We start from the raw sequence: 28000 nt of genomic DNA on the forward strand, positions 1-28000 counted from the left end.
ACTGTCAGATGTTAATTGGCTGGTTGGGGAGTCGATTTGGGAAATTTTTGTGAAAAAAAATCCATATTTCGGAGTTAAAATTGCATTAAAAGAAAAGTTTGGCCTTTCAGTGGTTCGGTCCAGGTAACCCGTTTGTATGTGATAAGTGTCCCAGTATCAGATCTTGCTGTAATTTAAATGTTCAACCGACAACAACAAAGGGAGGGCCACCCAACACACGAAAGTTAAAATGGCGAATTGAAGGAAGACAAAACGTATCTTCGATAGTAGTGAAGAGGCGAATAATAAATAAATAAATAATAATGGAAGAATCATCGTCTTTAAATCAAAACGGAAGCCAGATGGGGTCAGGGGGACAGCCGCCTACCAACCTGAACAATAAACAAAATGAAGAGGCTCAGCAGCAGAAAAACCATTATTCCATACCAGGGATCTTGCACTTTATCCAACACGAATGGGCCAGATTTGAATTGGAAAGATCACAATGGGAAGTGGATAAAGCAGAATTGCAGGTAACACTTTGCAAACACAGGGATGATTTTTCACATTATGCAGTTATTGATTCATGTCTAGTTTTTATTCTTTGTTATTCTGTACTTATCTCTTATAGTTTAATTGATACACTAACATTTTAATTAAATATTACATCAACAACATAAAAAATAAAACTTTGACTCTATTGATCTAATTTCAAAACGAAAAATGATAAAGATTTTCTTATCCATATAAACAAGTGACATTTTTATTTGCTCACTGTGTGGTTTGGGCAACTTGAAACTGTAAGTGAGCCTAGTACCAAAAGAATTGTCTTGTAAAATTTTTTAATATATATCTTGCAGTCTGTAAGATACATAAGGAACGAAGTGTTAAAATTTTATATTTTACAAAATTAAAAGTGGATGGCACAATTCACAATATCCTATCCTAGGCAGAAAGAAATTTCCCTTTTTTAAAGTATAAACAGTATGTCAAACCTATATTGAGCACATGTGCCCAAAAAAGATGCCATATCTTAGTTGACATATTTTTTTCCAATGTCAAAGACTAAACTATAAGAAATTACTCAAAGAGCATAGCAACCAAAAGGAACCTTTTTACATACCTTAGTAATATGCTTTTGAAATTTAAACCCATCAAGTGTGAGACCAAAAAAAGTTCCCAAAAAGAACATTAATTAAAGTGAGGCAGGATAAGTACATTGTAAATTTTTTTTGGTTCACATTTTAAGTAAAGTGAGCACCTAGATAAATAACTTACATTAAATCTTCTTAATGACCTCAGGTGTATGACTTTTAAAATGTAGTCCCAATAGCTACATTTACAATGCGCGGATCTATTAGGTCCATGGATCAAATGATACAACTATTTTTATTTAGTACAGCCCTGTTTAAAAGAATTGATTTTAAGAATTAAATTAGTGCAGGTTTATCTCTAGGATCAAAATGTCAGTTGAAGGAAATTTATTAATTCAGACTAAGAATTATAGGACATAACCTCTAAAGTTTTAAAAATGTTATTGTCATTTAAAAATAAAAAAATTAATAATTTTTTTTCAAGGATTAAGCTTGTCCTTTTTATCCTCTTCTTTATTTTTGTGTACAAAAATCAAAACCTCTTAAGCTAACATCCAATCAAATGTCAAACTTGTCATTTTGGTACTTCAAAATAGGTCCTAGGTGTTTATACTGAAAAAAAATAAATATAAGCCATATTTTAGCGAGTAAGCGTCTTACTCGATTGCCTTACAATGTCTTAAGAGTTACGTCATCATATGGTTGCTCTCGAATGACATCATGTCTAACAGCTGTCAGAGTCTAAATATTAGTAAATATTAGCTATACAGTTCATCGGTATTGCATTTGCTTTAGAGACTGACCTAAACCATGAAAATACCCATTTGTCTAAGTTTTCAAAACATTTAGAGTCTAAATACTAAACTAACTAAATCTGATCTTATACATTTTAAGACAGATTAAGAGGAAATACAATAAACAAAAAAGTTACTGGCGTAAACATAACCTCACTCATATTTTTTTTCACACAGAAATAAACACAAACTAATCAAAAAATTAATTAAAAAAAAATTTCCACGCAACCTCACCTTTACATTCGTCACTGTATTTTTGGAAATCTATTCGCTCTTTTGATAATTTATTATTTTCTGCATTTTTATTTGGTTTGGGTGTCTTATAACTGTTAATGTACAGAAGACATTAATATTAAATAAATTAAAACTAATACTAAAAAATATAATGCTTTTACTCTAAAAAAATATCAAAAAATTGATATAAATATTTATTGTTTATTATTGTGTGTATAACTTCCATTTGACTTTGACATATCGAGTTTATTAGCGGTCTCGGGAGACCGCTAACAAACGCTTAAAGCACCTTATACGATGACGTCATGACTTGATAGCTCGAATGAGATGTCTTAAAGATGCTTATAGCTGCTTACTCGCTAAAATATGGCTTTAATCTACCCTGTTTGGGAAGCATCAAATTCTCATACTAAATTTTAGTGTGCTGCCATTTACACTAAAAAAATAGTCCTCATGACATCATTTGATCCAAATATTAAATATTTGGTATATACCTCTACCTAAGTATTTGGTTACTTTAAGTTTTTGGTTTACACAACTCATAGACAAATTTTAATATATTATTTAATGTAATGGTTGTGTGTGTTTGATGTAGGAGAATAAAATAAAGCATCTCCAAAACAACTCTTTAAACCTATACTTTTTAGTTTTCTTATTAATATCTTTTGCTCTTCTTAAATCCAAAAAAATAAAATAGTTGATTTGATTGAAATTAAAAATATAGATTGTATAAATGAATGTATGAATTTTCTAGATTGAAAGCCACTGACTATGTGATTAACTGGACAATAGTTAACAAGCTTTGTATACACAACTTTTTTGAATATTTTGCATTTTGAATATTTTTAATGCACATAATATATCTAATGGTCACAGGTCATTAACTAAATTAGATTTATTTGTTTTTGGTATCGGAATAATTGTTGATAATTGGTCCAAATTATAATCCTGGTTAACTAAGTCCTCTTCAATATTCATTCTGTCTAATTCAATTTGTTGGTTAAATTATTTTCCATATCATTAAGTTGACCAAGATGCCTGGGATTTATTAGAAGAAGTGTTAATACAGGCACTAAAATATAATCTTTTAGAAAGTGAAATAGTGTTTCTATAGATTCTCCTATAATTATTAAAATACCTTAAAAATGCTTCATTATTCAATAAAAATTTCCTACTATAATGCAACTACCTATATTAATTACCACCTAACATTATATATTACTACCTAATATTATATTTTAACATAACCTAACCTAATATAACCCTGTACCTGTACAATGACAATATTACATTTTCACTACCTAAGTTTGTAGATACATCAATACAATACAATCAAGTATAGTTGATAAAAGGTCTTTTAAGCAGGTAGGTTGATTGACCTGCAATGCTCAAATCAAAAGACTGCAACAGATTGTATAATAATCTGATGTGATTATTACTATGATCTACAAAATCTATATTAAAATCACCCATGGCTATTACATTACTATTTGACAAAATGGTTTCAAACTTTTCTATAAATAGAACTACATTTTCTGAAAGAGATCTGTAAATTCCCAAGAAAAATAAGTTATATTCTTTGCAATAAACCACTGAAAATTCAAAAACTTTCTCTTTAAGAAGGAAATGAAATTTGTTTACAGGTAAACAGGTTTGTTTAGAAAGAAAGTCATAAAACATCCATGGCAAAACTCACTTTGACAAAATTTTGAGACAATTAAGTGGAAATGGGCTCATTGGACCTCAACCAATGTTCATTAAGAATAACAATATCAGGAAAACCCACAGACTCAATGAATAGTTCCAACTCATCTATTTTATTTTTAACTGACTGTATGTTTAATAATATTATGCTAATATCATATCATTCTATGTTCCATTCAAAAAAATTTGTAGGTATGGACTTAACCATAATCATCCTGGAGACTACATTATTACAACATATCATTCCATTGTTATTATTATTATATTATTATATATAATATACATATTATTCCACAATGTATTATTCTAGTTACATTAGAATATTTGTCCAGAGTGTAAAAGGCCTTTTCCATAAATACTTTGTTAATGAGTATGTAGAGAGCAGAATGAAAATTTGCACCACAAACTAAAATTAAATTTGTATGGATAGTAATGAAAGTGCAATTGCTGAAAACATTACCTGATATTTAAAAAAAAATAAGAACTTCTATCGAATTAGTGTTCAATGCCCATGGATGTAAAAAATATGCATTACCACAAAATGTAAAGCATTTTAATCTTATTTGAACAAAAGAAATAAACTATTTTGGTATTTAATAGATATACACAACTTTAGTGTAATTGAATTTTCATGTGCCTGAGTGTGTTCAGATGTATTGTATTAAAAATTAGAAGCATAAAAATTAAGCTAAAGGAAACTATATTTTTCTACTGTGACCTTCAGATTAAGATACAATTTGAATTTCTTACATTAGGGATATTATAATATGAAATATGATTTTGATGTTTTTATCCTAAAAATGTCATCAACTTTCCTAGGTGCTGTACATAGGCACTATTTTTGGTGTATTGATTCTGTACATCTTCATGAGTCAGAAGCCTATTGTAATTGTTTTGTAAAAACTAAAAAGAAGGTTTTTAAGGAATGTTTATTCATGGAAGAGATGGTATGTGCAACTGACTATGACAACAAACATTTTTTGTGATGATCCTCTCAATAACCCAAACCAGGCAGAATCCTAATAAATTTTACTGCAAACCAAAAATCAGTGGCATTTTGAATAGAAACTTAATATGAAGACTTATTGTTAATAACCTTTTTTGAAATGTTCATATTATTCACTTAACTGAAAAGTAAGTGTAATTTTGATATTATTAGTTACTTATTATGAAACCCTTAATATGTTTTAGATTTGAACCTTAAATTTAGCTACATTTTATTTATTTTTTTTTAATTATTTTAAAAAATTATAGGAAATTTCTGATAATGCAATTTTATATTTTAATACTGATAAACGGAACTGTTTGGTCCTTGTCAACAACAGAATTCAAACAAATAAAATTTATAATAATAAAATAAAATAAAAAACAATAAAAATAAATAGAGGATTTTTTGACATAAATCAAACCCTTGGGCATATATCTAATACCAATTTTAAACCTTTTATCCCCTGATGATGAAAATCCTGCAAAGACTGCAGGATTTTCATTTTACCATAACCAACAAAGTTGAAAAACCTATAATAATTAAATAATCCTATGTAAACACATGGATTTTTTTTTAATAAAAATAATGCACCAAAGACTTTTCTGATAAAAAAACTTAACAGGGTTTAAGATGTTTTCAAGAGGCAATAATTAATCGTTTAATAAATCTCGTTTTTTACTTTTTTGCCTCTATTTTCTCAAAAATAGCTGCATATGTTTAAAAAAAAAAAAGATGGGTTAAACAGAGAATTTAATTACCATTTAACTTTACCATTTAACTATCATTTAACCCCTAATCCCATTTAAAATTTGGGGGTGGGAGCTCACTAATTGTTTATAACTTTTGCAACTTTTTATTATATTTATTTTTCTAGCACAATGTTCCAGATCCAATGAGCTAATAAACATATTTTTATGACAATTTAAATTGGCATAAAAAATTTCATTAAAAGACAATATGCATCTGGATTGTGGCACCCAATTCTCTATTTTATGCTTTATGCACCTTCACTATGACTAAACATTACATAAATAATAATATATCTGAAGAACCACTAGCCACATCAGTTTTTTTCACTTTCTAATGTTTTTAGGCGTAACGGGCAAACAGATAATTCCTAATTAACACATAAAAAATATTTAGTATTTGTGAATTGTTGGATAGGATGTGTGTTTCGTTACACTTGCTTAAAACCAATTTCTTGTATGTGATTGTTGTTGTGAAAAAAAGTTGAAAAATAAAAAGAGGTTTTTTTTTAGGGTAAGAAATTTGAGTTGTGAGGACTTATCAATTTAACGCATTTGTTATAACCGGCCTAAGCATTCACTAATTAAGTACTTATGTATGTATATCATTAAATTCTACAGTTTGATAAATAATGCTTGGATGGGACTATTCACAAAGTTTAAGGCTAAATAAATAAAAAAGGCCAACAAACCTGTATATTAAGTAGGAGATAATAATAAATATTAATTAGGTAAAAATATTTAAAAATCTAGTGATAAAAAAACCTTAAGTGCAAGAAATACTTCTGACTGAATATATGTCTAATATGACTATATTATGGAACAAAAAAATTATCAACTTAACATTCTAATTTGTATTCTATATATTAAATTTATTTGTAATAGTGGGGATCTTCTTTTCCTAGCTTTTGTCTTTCCTTGGTTTTTGGACTGGACCAGGCAAAGTATTTTTTCACTTTCTTTTTTCTGTCTAAATATTTGTTACAGGTACTGATATTAAGGATACTCAATTTCCCACTGTTGTTAAGCTTGAGAACTCTACATTTGACGAATTCACTATCAATTTTATTTATTTAACATTATGCCTAAGATTAGTGTTTACCATAATCCTTAGTTGTATGTGTGAGTGTTAGTGATATTATTATGTTTTAATTATTTTAGCATGTAAACTGGTTTTGATATTATTTTTTATTAAGATTTTGTGAAAAAAAAATCCATTTCTATATTGACGGGAATCAAATGGAAATTAACATGCATAAACAGTTTGAATTTTAACTTGTTATGCTCTTATATCATCATTATTTTCAATGTCTATAATAGCTTTAATTTCAAATTTACCTATTTCTTTGATAGCATAAGGCTCTCTTATCACTAGTGTTCTCCATAACCCGAAAATTGTAGAAAAGGACCAATGAAATACTCCATTCAGTATTTGGGAAGTTTTACGAGAGCGAAAAAATAAATGTGATCATGCATGTTTTATATTAAATTCAAATTAATCAACAAAACATTTGTGAATAGATTAACAATATTCTTTGGGTTTTTATCTCGAGATTTGTTTACCAGATTGAAATAAATTGCTTAAAACAGTATTGGATACCAATAAATAATTTGCTTGTATTTGTACAGCGCTTACATACTTTAATTATTATTCTTTTTACTTGAGTTATGAATTTATATAAAATCATTATAAGTGAAAATTCCTTTAACATCTATTGGTTTTAATTTGATTTTATTCCATTAGGCAAGAATAGCTTTCCTACAAGGTGAACGTAAGGGCCAAGAAAACCTAAAAAATGATCTAGTCCGGCGCATAAAAATGCTTGAGTATGCTCTTAAACAGGAGCGGGCCAAATTTCACAAATTAAAATACGGCACTGAATTGAATCAAGGCGATATGAAACCGCCTGTGTTGGACGATTCAGGTGAATCACAGCTAGTTGATCAGGATCAGAGTTACGTACCAGTTAGCAATGCCACCTGGAAACAGGGACGACACTTGCTTAGAGAGTACTTAAAGGTAAGCACGGCAAGATTAAGCATCCTCATTAGCATTACAATTTTAATATTTAAGCACTACAGAATATAATGTTAGAAGAGGTTCATTTTAAAAATATTTATATATACAGATTATTTTAAAAACAAGGGCAAATAATTTAATAGCAGAATTCTTTAAGAAAAAATTAGGTTAAGTTAAATTTTCTTAATGTAATTTTTTTGAATTTTGGCCATAAATTTAGCATTTATTCTTAATTTTTAACAAAATTTAAAATGTGATTTTTTTATATAACAAATCTTAAAATTAACCTATTTTTTAATTATGTAACTTTTTTAAGCTTGGTTTATTTAATTTTTATTTAAAATATGCATTGTACAAACGGTTTTGCTTAAAAAAGGTATACTTCAAAAATCTTGCTCTGATTCACCCTTTTCAAGATATCTTCAGTTATAAATATCACTCTCCTTGAAATTATTAAGGATAATTAATAATAATAATAACAGTAAAAAAGAAATTGTATGTTACTTGTGTATAAAATTTTACACATGTATTACATAAATAACTATTTTGTCATCCGTATTTTAGGTAACAAAAGCAGTGCATTTTTCAGATATTTTAATAGTAAACTTTGTAATTTTAAGAAAAAGTTACTTTTTTTAGGAAATTGGATACTCTGACAGAATAATCGATGTCAGATCCACCAGAGTGCGCGCTTTGTTAGGCCTCAACACAACCTACAATGCAGATCAAGAGGAAAATCACAATGGAGGTCCTGTAAATGGGAATGATTCCAATAAAAGAGTTAGTGAAACTCAAGGTAAATAATATTTATCTGAGCGGATGAAAAGATTAATTCATCATACTAAACACTGCCTATTTTATGAATTTTAAAGCTTTTGATAGAGATTTTAAGAAATAATTCATAATAAATTAGCCATCCTAATCTCAGATACTCAAGATTTAGTTCGAGTCAGACACTCTTAGAGAGGTAGAATAGTATTAAGCAAATACTAATCAAATGTTAATGACATATATCACAAATTAATATGACTTTGGGAACTAATTAAATAAAACAATTAATCTGAGAAGTTCTAATAATTATTAAGGTGTTTTCGCACGGTGATATTTGTTTATATAAATGTAAATCTATACATTACAATTATTAACAGTTTTTTAAACACATAAGTTTTCATAATTATTTCCAAATGAATATTCCATTTAATTTAAAAACTAGTTATGCAAATAACAAAAGTAAGTAAATCTAATTTTCATTTATATTTATTAGACCTACTTTAATGTAATTTAATTTGTTTCTTTAGGTCGTAGAACACCAGCAAAAAAAACCCAACCGGGTTCTTTGACTGAGGCAATGTTATTAGACACCGAAGCATCAGTTATCGCAAATCTCGACTTTTTAACAAATGCCGATGTCGAAATGGATGACGACGAGGAGATGAGCGATGATCCTGATATGGATCCGAATGTCGAGATGGAAGATGAAGTTAAACCTATGAAAAAAGGTCCGATTAATTTTAATTTTACCAATATCAAACTTAAAAAGAGAATTTTTCTTGTAGAAGGTGAAGATGTAGACGCTCTAGCGATGGAAGTGTTTAATGAACTTAATAGGCTGTCTGAAACAGAGAAAAAGCAAGAAATTAAAAATGTGTACACACAAGAGTGGGAAAGTAAGTTTTTTATTTTTACTTAGTGTGTTTTATCTAATTAATGAGCTTTCTTTAGTTTCCAGCCAGGTTCCGAAACGAATAGCCGCTCCTGGTTTAGGAGACGAAGACAATATTGATGCTACACTAGGGCTGGGCGAGTTGGCCCAATTAACTGTTAATAACGATGCAGAAAGCACGTACGATATTGCCAGTAGTAAGGAGGCATTTAGGAAAACATGGAATGCCAAGTATACGCTTAGGAGTCACTTTGACGGGGTAAGCATTATTTCATTTTAATTAGTTGTATGACAAATTTTGTGTTACTAGGTTAGGGCATTAGCATTTCATCCGACTGAGCCGGTATTAATCACGGCAAGCGAGGATAATACTTTAAAGTTGTGGAATTTGCAAAAAACGGTGCCAGCAAAGAAGAGTGCCAGTTTAGACGTCGAACCTTTATATACTTTTAGGAGTCATACTGGTAAGAACATTAAATTTTTAGGCACTTCTTTAAAATATTCTAAGAAATAATTCTGAACAAACCACTTATGTCATACTATATTTGATAAAAACAAACAATTAAGAGTTAGACATTTAATTGCTATAAAAAATGACACAATCTTATATTTGGAATAGGCTGAATGGGAACTTAAAAAAAAGAAACTTATAGCAAGAAACCCTTATTAAAAACATAAGAACTGAGTTCATAGGAAGTATATTAAACAGAGCAATCCATTAAGGAAATTATAGCTGACCTAATTTCAAACATTTTAAGCCAAACATGTGTAGGTTGAAATCCATTTTTACATTTTTTAATGCCACTATTACAACAGTTTTTCCATAATCTATAGTAAAGTTATTTTGTTTTGTCTAATGTTTACTTAATCAAATACCATGAATTTGAAGCATCTGTGTTAACTGAGAGAAAAAATAGAGACATTGAACAGTAAAAAATATTTCAAATTAATGAGATTTTGTGTTCTTGATTATACAGTGCATCCGTAAAGGATACGGTACAAATGAATAGTGGTTACATAAGCAATTTTATTTTGAACGAAAGTTGATGATAAAATTAAAGAAATACCTATCTAAATTAAATTTTGGAATTGAGCACCATTAACAACCTGACAATAACTAAGGCGATTTAAAAATTCTTTTTGAATGTTTTCAATGACATCTGGAGTAATATTTCAATTTCCTGGCGTATTTGTTCTTTTAAATCTTCTAAACTCGCTTGTTTAGTGACATACACTTTATTTTTAAAGTATCCCCATAAAAAGTAATCGAGGGAAGTTAAATCTGGCGATCTGGGTGGCCATTCAATAAACCTGCGTCTACCTATCCAACGATTTGGAAAAACTTCATCTAGATAATTGCGAACGGGTAAAGCATAGTGTGGCGGGGCTCCATCTTGCTGGAAAAAAGATCACGTTGGTGCCTGACGGGTTCTTTCAAATCCGGATACAAAGTTATTAGAGCGGGGATAAGATCATTTTGAAAAAAGTTGAAATACCTCTCACCAGTGAGAGTGTCGTCAAAAAAGTAAGCTTCTAAAACTCTTCCTTACTCTATACCGCACCACAAATTGACTTTTTCAGTGTGTTTGTATGACATTCTGTGAACCAATGAGGGTTTTCGGTCACCCAGTACCGACAATTCTGTCTGTTCACATTCGGCAGAAAATATTATACGTTACAAATCCATTACAAAATTGTAATACTTTTAGGTACTGTATTATATGCTTGTATACTGCTAAAATGTAGAGAGTTCTGGTATTTTTTTGTTTTTACCAAGGCATTTCACATGTTTTTATTTCTTATAGAATATTCATGATATTCATATGTGAAAACATTGGTGCTATTAATGTAGAAGTAATAAGGATCAAACAAAGTTATTTATTTCAACTCTACAATTATTTTTCACATTGCAACGTCTCCGTTTTTTAGTTACACAGATACTTGGAATTTATGGTACTTGGTTAAATAAGGATCAGCCAAAACAAAATTAACTTTCAAATTTAATAATCAATTTTAACTTAAGCCCTGTATCACAAATTAAGTGTGAAATTTGGGTATTTATTGAGAAAAATGCAGAAGTTGCAAAATGCTTAAAATGTTCGAAATTAGGTGAGCTTATCATTCCCTTAAAGGATTGCACTTACCTTCCGGTCACACTGTATAAGAAATTAATTGATTAAAACTTTTTCTTTAAGTACGTTGTATAAATGGTTAACTAGTATAAAATTGACAACCAGATTTAAAAATTATAGTAGCTTCTTGCAACTGGGTAGATCAGAGGATTGGCAGCGCGTTTTGTCTACTGCAAGCCCTTTAGAGTCATTTCACGCAATTATTTGTGAAAATTTTAATAAATGTTTTCCGATAAAAACCTTAAAAACAAAAACAAAAAAAAATAGATTACCAAGGGTCTTAAGGTGTCTGCTAGAAATCTTAGATCACTGCACTACATTCCGAAATGTTATATAAATAACTTTGCTTTTATTAACTTTTTTAACAAATATAGAGCACTGTACAGACTAACAATTAAGACAGCAAAGATACATTAAAAGTCGCTTAGGTAATTCAAATAATGTTCAGGGAGAGGCTTGGAAGATAGTAAATGAACTAAGAGGTAAACGGGGCAATATTGTAAAGGTAAATATTGAACCTGATAGGCTGAATAACTTCTACTGTACCATAGGTAGTAACATAGCAAGTCAAATTCAGGGTTTTTCCAACTATGAACAGTTTTTTGAGTATACGGCTGGACCAGATTATTTCTTCTTTTTGCCAACTGATCTAGTTGAGCTTAAGTCTACTCTAAAGGAGATAAAGAAGAAAAAAGCACTGGAGGTACTTGTATCTGCAATTAATCATTCTTTCAATAATGACCAATTTCCCAATTGTCTTAAAGTAGCCAGAATCATGCCTTTGTTTAAGGGTGCAGCTTCAGAATCACCCTCTTCTTACAGACCAATAGCATTTCTTTCCACCCTCTCAAAAATCATCGAGAAATTGGTTAAAAAGCGACTTATGTCATATTTAGCTGAAAAGCAAATTATAAGATCGGAGCAATTTGGGTTTCAAAGTTCCAAGGGAACATCAGATGCAATCTTTTCATTCTTTGAGTCCTTATTTTTGAGCTTGAACAGTGGTGATATTGCTGCAACAGTGTTTTGTGACTTGACTAAAGCATTTGACTGTGTTAGTCACGAAATACTGCTGTGGAAGCTTGAGCGGTATGAATTCAGAGGTCTGGCTCTTCAGTGGTTTGGGTCTTATTTGCATACTAGAATGCAGAGTGTTTCTGTGGATGGTGCCCTTTCAAGGGAGCAGCTTGTGACTCATGGTGTTCCTCAGGATTCAGTTCTTGGGCCACTTCTATTCCTCATTTATATTAACCTTTGTGCTACCAAGGGGGTACATGCTGTACCCCACACCACAGAATAGGATCGTATATCGTCACAGAAGCGAAGGCTTGCGTCGGCTCCTTTGATATCCGTGAACCAGTTTTTATAAGCCCAACTGACAGATGCACCCGGCGCAAATACACTGAGATATCTCGTAAGATTGTAGTAAACGCATACACCGAACGAAGTGCTTTTATTTTTAAAATCTAAATGGTTATATTCATATAATACGGGAGCAAACTACAAAATTTAGTTACATTTCAAATAGGATTTTTTTTTGTTAAGGCTTATATTGGTCCTTGCTTTTTAGAATAATTATAATAATTATTATTTTTATAAAAATTGTTATTTGACAGTTTTAATACACGATAGAGGTGTAGGTTAGTATACTTTTAATTTGTTTTGGAATGGAATTTTTGTGTTTTTTTGTGGAAAGTTGTTTTATGATAATGGTAAATAATATTTGCCTTTAGTAAGGCACTAGCTGAGAAAAAGTCTGCTATTTGTGTCATGTTAATATGTTAACAATATACATGTACATATGTACATAGGTGGGTATTTTTAAATTAAATTTTAGCTGGAAGGTTTATACGCAGGTATGTTTTCTCGTATGTTTTAAACACAACACATTTAAGAGTAGGTATCATCGGCTTTTATATATTTATATATAAAAAGATATATGTATGTATTATTATATACATATGTAGGTACCACACGTACGTCCATATTTTATAAAGGTATTATACGTTGTATAGTTGCCGTCCATTATGATAGTCTGGAACAAAATATAAGATTCTTAAGTGTTTTACTACTACTATATTATGCACTTGCATGGTTAAACCAGTCCATAAAAAGACAGATAATTGAAAATTAAAGTCATTATTCTTTATCACATAAAAATACTGTATACCTAAATCAACCTTAATATTTTTATCTATGTACAATGTTATGTACCTGCACGTATGTACACATACATAGATACATATGGTTTAGGCATATACATATATGTTTATTAAATTAAATAATGTTTATTCTGTATTTATTTGCATGGCACGACAAATTAATTAGGGAATATTCTGAACTTTTAAAAGCTTTTAAACAACCATAATAATAATGAATAATACATAATAATGTAACTTTTCTATACCTACTTTAATAAAAATAAAAAACGGCAAATTAAAAAATATCGCAAATATACACACTAACGCTCGTACTAATACACTAATTATGACCCGATACACCACGTGGGCGACGACAGTTGTACCCGTTAGAATGGGGGTAAATGGGAGGAGCCTGAACGAAAAACCGGTTCGGTAAAAAGGGCTAGCCTTCGCTTCTGTGAGATCGTTTATTCTGTGCCCACACGTAAATAATTACTTATATTTGAAAGATTAATTCTTCAAATGTATTGTCCTTTTATCATTGCCATTAACAATATCTTAGTCAACTAACAAAATCATAATCGGTTAATTACAATTAATATTTTTTAAATTATAATCAATTTTCTTGGCTGGGGTACAATTTGTTGTGGCTTAAAATCTTCGGTTCGCAACATATATTCATGCACAATTCTCGAAAAAATAATCACGCGTTAAAGTTACGAGATTTTTGTTGGCCATTGTAAAGAAAATTATACACCTAGTTTTCACCTTACTGTTGATGAGCAGCTCGTCGGCTTTCGGGGAAAATGCCCTTTTAGGGTTTACATGAAATCGAAACCAGCGAAATATGGCTTAAAAATATGGGCAATGGTTGACTGTGAGATATCATATGCCTGCAATCTCCAAATTTATTCAGGTAAAGACGGTAATGTTCCAGAAAAACAACAAGGTATTTTATTATTTAGCGAGGTTCTGCAATTACCGCGGACAATTTTTTTACTAGTCTCTATTGCCCAATCGCAGCCGAGTAGAGAAAAGTTCTGTATTTGCATTCTCCTCATTTATTACTCTTTCTCTTATGTGAACAAAAGTAATAATGCCGTAAATTTTATTGAGCACCGAACATCATGATAAGGCCGTAAGTGGAATAAAGAATGACTTCAAACCAGACATGATACTCCATTATAATAATACAAAAGGGGCCGTAGATACTATGGACAAATTGGCCAATCAGTACAGTGTAAAAAGAAATACAAAAAGGTATGCATTTGTACTTTTCCAAAATATTATTGATATAGCTGGCGTAAAAAAAAACAAATGGACAACAGGAGATTATTTTTCCTTGACGCAGGACTTGTCTTCATAAAACCGGACGTAGCCAGAAGAATGACAAATCTAAACGGCTTCCCAAAAAGAGTTATATCTGCTATGAATCAAGTGCTACCTCAAGAAATCTTGCCTATGCCGCCAAATCCAGAAGGGTCATTTGGACGCTGCCATTATTGCCCAAGAAAGGATGACAAAAAGTGCCGGCTTTATTGTGAAAAGTGCAAGAATTTTTTTTGTAAAAATCACGGCCATCAAAAAAAACTAATTATTGTAACAGGTGCAATCAAAATGACAATTGAAATTGAATTATGTTATAATAATATATAATATATAATAATATATAATATATATTCATATTATTATGTTCAATAAAAATAACTTTATTTTGAATAAAATTTGATATTTCCTTATGTTTAGTAAGATTTTCCTATCCATACTTGGAAAAAAAAACAAGAACAACCAAGGGGGTACAATATGTACCCCCTTGGTACTACTCGTTCGATCAAAAGCTTGGTAGCACAAAGGTTAATGACATGGCCAATCTTAGGATCTCAGGTAAATTCATTCAGTTTGCGGATGATTCAACAATTTTATGGCATGACACGAGTGTGATGAATCTAAATACCACAGTTAACAGAGATATTGTTGAAATCAAGAAATGGTGTGATTCCAACAAACTGTGCTTAAATATTTCAAAAACTAATGTTATGAATTTTAAATGCAATGTAAATAATGTGTTTTTGGAGAACCACATTCTAAACAACTTAGACGAAAATACATTTTTAGGTTTATTTATTGATAATAAACTAAAATTTGAGGGCCATATCACGCAATTGTGTAGAAAAATATCAGCAAATTGTTATGCTCTTAAAGTGGTCGCAGGAGAGGTTGATTTTGACATGGCGAGAAATGTTGTGGGTGCATGCACACATTACTTATTTAATAGTGTTTTTGTTTTGCAAAAGAGAGCGATCCGACGTCTGTGTAATGTGAGTATGAGAGAGTCTTGCAAACAGCTATTTGTCACTCATAAAATCCTAACCCTTCCTGCCTTATTTATATTGGAATCTGTTTGCCTCGTTCATAAGAAATTTAGAAATGTGAACACAACTAATAGGCATGAATATAGCAGTCAACGAGCTAATGATGTGCTCTTGCCTATGCCTACAAGTTCACTGATCAAAAGAACTTTTATATTTGATGGTAAAAAACTCTTACTTGCAAGGGGCTATTATGAAATAACTGAATTTTGGTCGGATAGATTTTAGTCATTTTTACCTTTTTCTTACAGGACTTTAGGTATATTCTTTATATTTTTTACACCATATCATTTCGCCTAATTTATTTCTGTGATTATTTTTTTTTTTTTTACAGTTTTACATTTAATAAAATTGTATATTTCGGGAGTGAATAATATCTGTTTGTGTTATACATGTTAGCGTTTATTTAAAAAAATCACAAAATTTATACAAAAAAACTAGATTGCGGAGGGTTGTTGGGTGGGGTCAGAAATAAAACAGAAACCTGTTTACCTAAATGTCGACGTTTCGACTTATATTAAGTCATCCTCAGGACACTAAGTCTAGGTTTCTTAAGTTATAATTAAAATAGGAGCGTAGAGTTATTTTTAACATGGGTAAAATTGTAGGTGTTACTGTGGGCAAGCTAGAATCAACAATTGTTGATTCTAGTTTCAATTCAAACATGCTTGCCCACAGTAACACCTACAATTTAACCCATGTTAAAAATAACTCTACGCTCCTATTTTAATTATAACTTAAGAAACCTAGACTTAGTGTCCTGAGGATGACTTAATATAAGTCGAAACGTCGACATTTAGGTAAACAGGTTTCTGTTTTATTTCTGACCCCACCCAACAACCCTCCGCAATATTGAAGATATTGGGTCACAAACACGAAATTGAAAAAAACTAGATTCTATTCGTTCTCCGGATTATAAAAGAAATACAGATTATGCAAGATACCGCGCGCTCTCGCAAAGACAAGAAGACTGTTGTTTTCCTTCCAGCACCCGCTTCCCTATCTATTCCCCACCAGCGATCGTATTTTAGCCGAATGGCGATGGAGTGGTTCGACGTCGCAGTCGGCCACAAGGACGACGATCACCAAAAATAGCTGATGGTGCTGAATACTCTATATCGCTAACATACATATTGATACTCTTGACATTACATTAGATTTGTATGTTTTGGTTCAGAGTCTTGGAGGAGTATTTCTGAAGAATGGGGATGTTGTTGGTTTTACCGGTATAGGTAAACCATATTCATGGAAGCAGAATGCCTTTAGGATGATGGACCATAGCATGCTAAATAACCTTTTTACATGTTTGTGTATATGTTTTTCTTTTTTACAGCTTTGTCAACAAATTTACTTTTATGACAATAAAGCATATATTGATTGATTGAATACAATATGGATGATTTTAGAATAATAAAGAAAGTTACTTACCATCATAACGCTAATAAAGTTACTCTCATCCCTTTTTCAAAAACTTTTATTACTGAAATGGCAGACTTGTAAGATTTTGCCTTCGATTGGTTCTGAGGAAAGATGTATGAGAACTTTTTCTTTTTTATACCCTATTCGCATATGTGAGATTGTTTCACGTTTCTATAATAGGATCGATTTTAAAATGATTTTCTCCTTTTTACAGACCATGTACTATGTCTAACAATTTCGGGCACGGGCGAGCACTGTTACTCTGGAGGGCGGGATGGTGTAATAAATTGCTGGAACGTTCCAAGCTCGAACATCGACCCCTACGACTCGTTCGAACCAGATATTTTAAATACAACATTACACGGGCACTCGGACAGTGTCTGGGGGCTATCGGTTCTTAACTCTAAGCAGCAATTAGTTTCGTGCAGTTCTGATGGAACTGTTAAACTGTGGTCGCCACATAGCAAGGTAATAAATCGTACTTCCTTTTAAGGTAATACTGTAAGGATTTTTTATCTGTCTTTAGGTTCAGCTTTTAAATACGTTCACATCGGAACAGGACGGTAGTCCTACCAGTGTGGACTTTGTAAGGGACGAACCTAATAAAATTGTCGCCTCGTTTTCGTCCTCTCATTGTGTTATATTCGATTCAGAAACTGGCAGACCAGTTATGAAAATGGAGTCGGCTAGTCAGGATAGCACATCTAGTACGAAATGGGTTAGTATTCGTTTGTAAATGAGAAAATATTGTTTTGTTCATCACCCGTTTTTAAACAAACAGATTTACAAGATTTTATGTCACCCAACGTTACCGGTGACGATAACCGCTCACGAGGACCGGCACATCCGATTTTGGGACAATCATTCCGGTAAAATGGTTCATTCAATGGTCGCGCATTTGGACGCCGTCACGAGTTTGGCTGTGGATCCGAATGGATTGTATCTACTCTCAGGTAAATAGGAGTGTTTGTACCGGGTGTACAACTAAGAGAGGTCGCCGGCCATATCTGAGTAACTACTCATTGCACAGCGTAGGGAAAAAATATTTTTAATAAAAGCGGCAAAGAGAAATTGCTGGAAATTATTTACAAGTTCGTACGATAGCTGCTAGGGGGCGTAATACAACATTGAAATAGAAAAAATCGGTTTTATTGAAAATATTCAAAGTAAATCCTAGAAAAGAATGCTGCCATTTAAAAGTATTATAAATTCTCAACTTTTTTTTCTAATCTGTCAAATAAAAGGTGGGGGAAGGATTGAATATTTATATCTAAAATTCTTGATAACTTTGGATTGGCCTAACGAATTTTAACGAGCTTACTTTTGTTTTAAAGGATAATTATTAGGCTTTTATGTGGTATAATTACTTAGACGTTTTAGTTATTTTGTTGAACGCTAGAGGGCGGTTTGTTTTAATTCGTACTTTTTCAGCGATTTTCTGGCAAATATTTAATACAACGACGTAATTTTTTTCATTTAGGCTAAAAGAGCATGAAAAAACATAGAAACTGGTGCAAACCGCAACTCGATATCTTATTTTATTCCGAAATTATAAATTAAAATGTTTTTGAACAATGAAATCTGTCGCCGCGCCGGCATTATTGCGTCACATAGTCAATAGTAAGCTTTGGAAACAAATGAATTTGATAAATATTTTCGGGGCCATGATAAAACGTTTATGATCGATGTCAAATGTAACGTCGAAGATAGATTTTGAAATTATTTAAGTTTTTAAAAATGCCAATGAGTTAATGCAAAATGCACGCATTGCAGCCCGTATATATGCCCAAAGATAACCTGACAGAAGACACTATAATCATAGAGTCTTTACCGGTTTAGCTACCAGGCTAAGAAATACTGAAATTATTCCTGGCAATATTCATCGAAGACGAAGGCGAGGGCGCATAGAGGCAAACGTTATAAATATTTTGACATATTATATTGAAATAAACCCTCACTTAATCATCCGCTTACGCATCCGAAATATTTCTAGGCAATTGGGAGTGTCTCTTGACACAGTAGAAAATATTCTGAAAGAGCACAGGTACTTATTTTTATTTGTTACAACACTAATAAGCATCCTATTAACTTATATTTATTGTTTTTTACTTAAACTTCATCCATATCGTGGTTCTGCACCAGGCGCTTCTCGAAAAAGACTGATAACAGACTCAATTTCTGTTATTGGCTGTTGAACATGGTTAGAGAAGATACTCGATTTATCGATAAATGTGTGGTGCGGAATTATTGGCGGAAAAATTATTGGTCCTTTCTTTTTCAACCAAACACTTTCTGGAAATATGTATTTAATTTATTTGCAAAATGATCTCCCGGTTACTGGAAGATGTTGATTTGGAAACAAGAGGGCAACTAATTTTCCAACATGATGGTTGCCCTGCACATTTTGCAGTTCAAGTTCGTCAATATTTAACTAGACAGTATAGTTTGTGGATAGGAAGAGGAAGTATTTTTCCTTGGCCTGCTCGATCTTCACATCTGACTGTTCTAGATTTTTATCTATGGGGAAGGATTAAAGATTTAGTTTTTGTCACCCCACCCAAAATACACAACGACATGCAGGACCAAATACGCAATGCAATAAATTCCTTACCCACAGCATAAATCCAGGCAGCGGTTCTGTCAACGACTTCGACTGTGTATTGAAAATGAAGGAAAAGAGTTTGAGCATCTAAGACACCATTAAAAATATAAAACAATTTATTTATTACAAAAATTTGAGTTCTGGAGTTTTATTTTTATTGTTCAAAAAACAGTTTAATTAATAATTTCGGAATAAAATAAGATATCGAGTTGCGGTTTGCGCCAGTTTTTATGTTTTTTCATGCTCTTTTAGCTTAAGTAAAAAAAAATTATATCGTTGTATTTAATATTTGCCAGAAAAAGTCGGCTAAGTAATTATACCACATATAAGCCTGATAATTATTCTTGAAAACAAAAGTAAGCTCGTTAAAATTGGTTAGGCCAATCAAAAGTTATCAACAATTTCAGATATAAATATTCAACCCTTCCCCCACCTATTATTTGACAGATTAGAAAAAAAGTTTAAAATAAAAAATGTTGAGAATTTATAATACTTTTAAATGGCAGCATTCTTTTCTAGGATTTACTGTGAATATTTTCAATATAACCAATTTTTTCTATTTCAATGTTGTATTACGCCCCCTAGCGGTCACCATACGAACTTATAAATAATTTCTAACGATTTCTCTTTACCACTTTTATAAGAAATATTTTTTTCCCTCTGCTGTGGGATGACTAGTTACTGAGATATGGCCGGCGACCTCTCTTAGTTGTACACCCGGTATGTATGTGAAGTGACTATAAATGTAAGTGAAGCTAGCGTCCGATTGGTTGCCAGCAAACCAAACTTCTATAAATCTTGATAAAAAATTGGAAGCTTAGGCCAAGAGAAAATGCAAGTTCGAAATTTGGCCACTAAGGGACATAATTAAAAGGTTAATAATTCAATTCTAATTTTTTTTGGAAAATTTTTGTTTAAGGTAATTTGTTTTTTTTAAATAATTAGAAATCTCAAACTCATTGGCCTACCGACTTTCATAAAGTAGGGGAAGGTGGAAGTGTAATTGTTTAAATGACTATAACTTTTAAGAGGGTGATCCGGTTTCGTTTAATTTAAGCTTGTTTTAAAGTTAGATGTAAGTACTTTTATTATCGAAATAAGAATTGTTGACGCTTAATAATAATTTTTGAGTTTCTTTTGTTATTTCGCACCTCACAAACGAGGATGAAATCGACAGAAAATAAAGGACACATCTTAAAACTAAACATACAATAAAATAAGGTTGGGTTAAACTCTAGAACATTGAATGCCTAGAATACCTCTAGCTGCAAACCATATGGGAGGTGTTTGAGTTTAACCATCTCTCAGACAATGATGTCAAATCTATTTTCCATACAATATATATTATTATACTCTTTAAAATTTTCTTTTATTTGCTAACTAATGATATATACTTAAGACTAATCAACAAACTTTTCAGAAAAAAAAAATTAACAAAAAAGTTAATGAAAAAAAAGCAACTTGGCAACGTAGAATACGTATATGTTTACAATGCAAGTATCCAATGTTGCCATTTTGTGTTTTTTTTTCTAGATATTTTCGCATGTGTGAAGCTTGCGTCCGATCGATATCCAGCAAATCGCGAACGCGCTCGAGGAATCGAGAGAGGAAGCGAGAATCGCTCAAGGAATTTTAATAATTTTTTGTCCAGATATTAACAATGAATAACTTTGATTTCCTCATTACATTTGTTATCCAGGGGTTTTTTTTGAAGATAATTATTCTGTTTTTTGGCTTTTCAAAAGAAAACAATTTTTATAACATATGTTATAAAAATGCAAGAAAAGTTCCTTACATCAAGTAGCATTAAGGTTATTTTGGCTGTACAGTCTTTCGTAAATCATCCCATTACTTTTAACTGCATTTATGATATAAAGGGGAAATATTTCAAGCATTTGTGCAAAATTATTTTCTAGGCCCTTATCAAATAATATCTCATTATTTGGCAACTCAAAATTAATAAATACATTAACAATGCAACTAGAGTTACTATTTTAGAACAAAGTCTCTGTTAACATTATTCAAATTAGGCCAATTTTCTGTATAGTATAAGCAAAACTGTATCTAAGCCGTTCCAAGGTGAATAAGGTTGTATTAAAATCACAACCTTCAACTAATTTTATATCTTTTGTAAACCTTACACAACTACCACAATAATATTTTCACTATTAGACTAAAATTAAGCAAAAGCTATTCATTAGTAATTTGAAACTTATAATAGTTAATGACACATTAATGAAGAAAAAAAATTGTGGCAAAATGATTACACTAATCAAAGCAACAGGAGCAATCCTTGTTGCCAAGCTTTTTTATAGATTTTTATGTGGGATTGATTAAATTGGGTTGGACACACATTATTTTTGCGGCGTTTACTGTTTCGAAGAAGCGAAAAATTTGCCAGATTGTAACAATATACTTAATTACACATTTTATTAACATTTTCCTAAAAACAATGAAGTTTTTAGTTTTATTAATAATTAAAAAAAACGCACTGAAATCACTCCAAACATCCTTTTAATACTAGTATTATATGAAAGGTGCACCATCCAAAAGTAAACAACGAGCGCAGTTGCCAAATACCTTTATCGAGAGAATATTTCCAGGCGAAATTTGCAGCGTTGTCGTTCTGTGTGGAAATTTGGCGATTTAAAGAATCCAAATTAAAAATATTAATTATTATTAGTGATTAGTATACGAGCCTTGTGTCAGTGAAGTTGGTCATACTACGAATCAACTACGTCATTTTATGAAATTTTTTGTCATATTAACGAAAGAAGACTTATTAAAAACTAAAATATGTATATTTCTGATAATATACAATATTTTTATTTAATATTAACCTAAAATACGACATATTTTGTAACAGAGACAAAATATCTAACAAGAATTCAAAAAAACTACCGATCAATAAAAATCGAACAAAATAGCGAAAATCACCACTGCCTTACATCGGCTTTTTGGACTAATTACTGCCTTAATACGTCTTGAGTGTCAATTAATGTTTGGCAGTCATCTGGTGTAAAACTGTTTCAAATTTCTTGGAGACGGGTTCGCAATTCTGGAACGGCTCTTGCGGGATTCGATCTAGGCTTTTTTTTCATGATATGTCACAAAATTTCAACCGGCGATAGATCTGGACCACTCGACGTCCATTTTAAAGCTGGAATACTGTTTCCTAGCATCCGATCTTTTACTTTTCTGGCCGAATGGCAAGCGAAATCTTGTTAGAAGATACATTCGATAATGCTTAAACGCATTTGTTCAATTTGGGGCACTAAGTTATTTTGAAGCACATTACTGTACTTTTCAGCATTCATAATACCTTCCACAAAGTGTAAGTTCCCTACTCCACTTGCTGACATGAATCCCCAAATTGTAACAGAAGCCGGTAAGTTAACTTTTTTTATATAGTCATTTTGAGACAATTCTTCTTTCTACCGAAACGCATTTCTTCTATGCATACTTCAAATATGGCTTCATCACTCTGAATAATGGAGTTCCATTGGTTTAAGGACAATCATTTGTGTTCTTTGGCCCAGGCTAGTCTGTTTTTTAATTTAAAAAAAGCAAGTTGCTCTCGAAACCTGTTTTTTGGTTGCCTGATTCCATAATATATATTCAATTCATTATAATTAGTACGCCGATTTCCCTTGATACTTCGTTTTAAGGCTCTTAAGTTGGTGTTGGAATAAGGCGGTCGGCTTCCAATTCTTGGTTTTTGAGCAGTATATCCCGTTGTTTTGTACAATTTAATAATAGTTCAAACTGTATCCCTCGATTTGTTAATACTGTCAGCGATTTGGGAAGCATTTTGACCTTTAAAATCAAGCAAGTGAATGACCACCTTTGGTTTTTCGTCAGAAACAGCTTTACCACGAGCCATTTTTAATTATTATTAACAACAGTCATTGGATTGTTAATAATAATCAAAGATGGCTCGTGAACGTTGATTTGAATGTCAAAATCAGCTTCTTAGCAACGTAAGATGCTATCCTTTGTTTGACAAAGCCTACCGTTATTTTATCGAAGCGCCTAAATGAACCATTCAACTTAAGTTGTCTCTATTACGTATTTTGCAATACACAAATCATTTTGCAAAGACGATAGTTTCGAAATAAAAACGCTTCAAAAATAGCTGCATTGGTTTTCTCCTCTGGCCATAAACTTAAATAAATTCAGAAATATCATATTTTGGGGTGTGGGGCCAACTTCACTGAGACAGGGCTCGTATATACAGTACAGAATAGTTTTGGTTATTTCCCTTTTTCTTTTGCTTTATAATAAAAAATGCAATTCAATTTCTACTTATTACACTAATTTATCACTTTTATTTTCTTCTGTTAAAATTGATTGGCAACATGGAATACTAAGCATGTTTATCAACAAAATATTCCCTCTGCCCCCTGTGTAGATGTTGCGCCAATCCAAAACAGCTAAAGTTTATTCGAGTGTATTCAATGTTCTAAGGCTACACCAATGAGTTGCAAAATAAAATTTAAATTAGAAATAAGATTCTTCGAGGGTCGAACCAACCGCAAACCTATCCAAATTCTCGATATTTCATTCGTATTCTGAGACAACCTGTATAAAGCATATGTAGACCCTTATATTTATTGCGTCTATTTTAGGATCTCATGACTGTTCAATACGGTTGTGGCACCTGGACAACAAAACGTGCGTCCAAGAGATGACGGCGCACCGTAAGAAGAACGACGAGAGCATCTTTGACGTCGCCTTCCATCCGTCGAGGCCTTACATCGCCAGCGCGGGCGCTGACGGTATCGCCAAAGTTTTTGTTTAAAATGTAAAACGGAAAAGGAAAAATGGTCAATTGTAAGGTTCAAAGTAAACGTGAAAAGTGGCAACAGTAACTCTAGTAAGGTAATTCCGTTAGTGGGTCTACAGAATGTTTCTGATTAATAAGCAGTTTGGTTTTAAGAAACGAAATGATACCATTTTTAATCGAAACTTTAATTGGTAGTAACCAAAAATTATTAATAAAATTAATATTTTTAGGTCAAAATCGGTTTTTTACTAACTTTGAAAGGCCATATCTCAAAAAATATCAGTGATACACTTTCCCAATAATATTAAATAATTCAAGTGGTTCCGTGTATTTTAGAATCGTCCAAAAAAATAATTTAGAATGATTTTTTTTTCAGAACAAAAGTCCAAAGTCGACCATTTTCAAGCCTGGACCCAGTTTTTTCTAAAAATGAACTGGCTTAGTTTCTAATGAACTTTATCTAAATATTTCTAAAATCCCAAAGAATCCTAAAGTTACTTAAAAAAAAAACCTTAAGAAACAAAAATCCAATCCATAAAATTGAAATTGTCAGGTGAAAAATATACATTTTCCCAACTTTGAAGGAGCTTATTTTGGAAAATATCAGTTATACGGCTTTTCTATCATTGCAAAATTCAGCAAATTCCAAATATTCTAGTTATTTAAATATTCTAAATATTCTAGTTTCTAGTTTAGATATTGCTAGGATCTAAAAGAGACCTCAGAAAAGGAAAAAATTAAAATCCACAAAACTTATTAAGAATATTACAATTTTCAGATCAAAATCGGTTTTTCACCAACTTTGAAATCGTAAAATATCAATCCCAATGGTACTAAAGGATTCATGTGGCACTTAACATTTTAGAAGAGTTTGAAAAGTAATTTTAAAGTGATGGTGGTTCGAGAAAGAAAAATCTAAAGTTGGATTTTTTTGAATGAGAGAGTTTTCCCAGAAAATCGAACTGCCTTAGTTCATACTGAAATCAGGACAGAAAATGCAAGTCGCATGACTTTTCCAGTGGTACTAAATGTTTCACGAGGTCCTATATATTGTAGAAACGTCGAAAAATACATTTAAAAATGATTAGTTTTTCCAGAAAAAAATTTTCAAAGTACGACATTTAAATTTATTCTGTTATTTAGTTAATACTATATGTATTGCCCGCTCTCCGTATCTTGAAGCAGGAGGACTTAGTTCACACATCTATCGGACAATTCTGATGAAATCGACTGAAATTTTGGTACAACTGAGTATATATTTTTGCCGTTTCCTTTTGTGCAATGAGCTTTTATAAACTATATAAAACATTCTCATATTCTTTTTAAATATTTGAAAAAAAAACTTTACTTTTTAGTTTTACGGAACATTTCGTAATTCGATAAATTTATACCATTCAATAAGCTCTCATTTTTAAGACTGACATGTGTCTAATATTCTACATTATTTATAAATGGTATTAAGGAACCTGATTAAGATACTGATAGTGCCCTTTTTCGTTTGCTTTGGTATGCGAGAAATGTCGAATACTCAGTACTATTTAAGAGAAATCGATGTTTATGTGAGAACCATAAAATTAGTGAAAAAAAATTCTTAAGACTCGAATAAAGAGGTGTCAAATAAAATGTAGTAGGTGAGATGTCTTTAGAAGGCAATTTTTGGGCTTACATTTATTTTTTTATTGAAGCATCCCCATAGTAAATGTGCAAACTCGATTAACTTATTGAGGAATTAACAGAACATTGTTTTAATTTATCTCCACTTAATAAAAAAAATAGTAATATGACATCAGACTTAAGTTAAATAAAAGCGTTATCAAAAAAAATCCTGATTTCCCTACAAATCTTCTAAAGACAAGGTGATTCGTAAAGAATTAAAATAAAAACAGTAAACTTGTAACTCCTTAAGCTTAAATTAATATCACATTTAACCTATCAGCTGTATATATTATAAATCGGTAATTTGTATATAATTATTCTGATCTAATTTGTCACATTATCCCTTTACTATATGCTTATTTTTTGTAAATAATTTTTATTTATTATTAATTAAGTCTCAAATATGTTAATTATACATTATAAAATTGTTAAACAACGCATTTAAAAAATCGTACGACTAAAAATCTGGGAGAGCTGTCATTTGGGAAAGTTCCATGCTCCTGTGGGTAAACGGATAACAACAAAACTTGAAATAATCGTGAGAACCTACGATTACTAAATTTAGACCCATTAGTACGCAAGAAGTGTAATGTTTTCATTATTAAGAAGGATGACAGTAATAATGAGGAATAAACAATAAAAATATAGTTTATTTTTTAATTATAAAAAACGAACACAGTAGTCCGTCTACATGTAGTTATTGTTTGAGACATGAAAAAACATACTAGGAAAATGCTTGTTTTTTTTTGTTTTTTTTTTAATGTTTTGTTAACTTTTTATTTTTATATTTTAAAAGAGTATTTCAATAGCTAGTGTAATATAATACTGCCCTTAGTAGAATTTTACGAGTTTTATTTTCTTACATATGTATTTGTTCAAAACTATATCTGTTTGCCCGAACCTTTTTAGAGGAACGAACCTATTTTCACTTATATTTCTTACGAGAGGAGAATTTTTACACTTAAAATTACCTGCCATGTATTACGTTTCTTGTAGTTCTACCACCGATGTAACGAGACAAATACGAACCCTAACAACTATATATTGGGACAAACTAAAATACATGTCGTGTAATTTAATTTTTAATATACTTTTATTTTTTAACCTTACTTTTTTAATGTAATATTGTTTAAACAGTTAATTAATAACAAAATAGATTCATTAGGAACGCAAAAGCACAAAATATCTATTGTAACACATCAAATTATTTAAAAATTTTTTATATTGGGTGGCAACTAAATAATGGGACAGTATGAAGTCACGAGTTAAAAATGATACCAGATAAGACAAGTTGGCTGCAAAAAGAATTAATAAACAATGTTGCCAGGGGCGACAGACACATTTGTTTATTTTGAAATTGCTTCGCTGTCAGTTTGGGTAACTCAAACACTCCTTTATTAATTAAAATGGTGCGTGGTATCTCGACAAATTCAAAAAATTGAATCAATCGAGTTGGTGCTTAAAAATTCTTCCCGAAACAAAAGAAAACGTGAAGTGGCAGATGAACTAAATATTCCTAAAAGTAATGTGTTTAATATAATAAAGCATTATGGGGAAACTGGAGGAATTTTGCATAAGAAAAGGAATAGCCCAGGTCGCCCAAAATTAGTTTCTGATAGGATAAAAGATTGCTTGTTAAATTATGCAAAAAAGGTCGAACAAATACGGTACGG

At 31.2% G+C, this 28000-nt stretch overlaps 1 protein-coding gene across 1 annotated transcript; it reads left to right on the forward strand.

Moving 5' to 3' along the window:
- LOC126739369 (striatin-3) lies at positions 1-27167 on the forward strand. The gene is made up of 10 exons (XM_050445017.1): positions 1-512; positions 7284-7559; positions 8199-8355; positions 8858-9226; positions 9282-9481; positions 9533-9686; positions 17498-17751; positions 17810-18001; positions 18065-18236; positions 24514-27167. The coding sequence occupies exons 1-10, from the start codon at positions 303-305 to the stop codon at positions 24684-24686; spliced, it is 2157 nt and encodes a 718-aa protein (XP_050300974.1). The 5' UTR covers positions 1-302; the 3' UTR covers positions 24687-27167.
- The last annotated feature ends 833 nt before the right edge of the window (positions 27168-28000 follow it).

This window comes from Anthonomus grandis, chromosome 8, assembly GCF_022605725.1.
Source record: "Anthonomus grandis grandis chromosome 8, icAntGran1.3, whole genome shotgun sequence".
Lineage (NCBI taxonomy): Eukaryota > Metazoa > Arthropoda > Insecta > Coleoptera > Curculionidae > Anthonomus > Anthonomus grandis.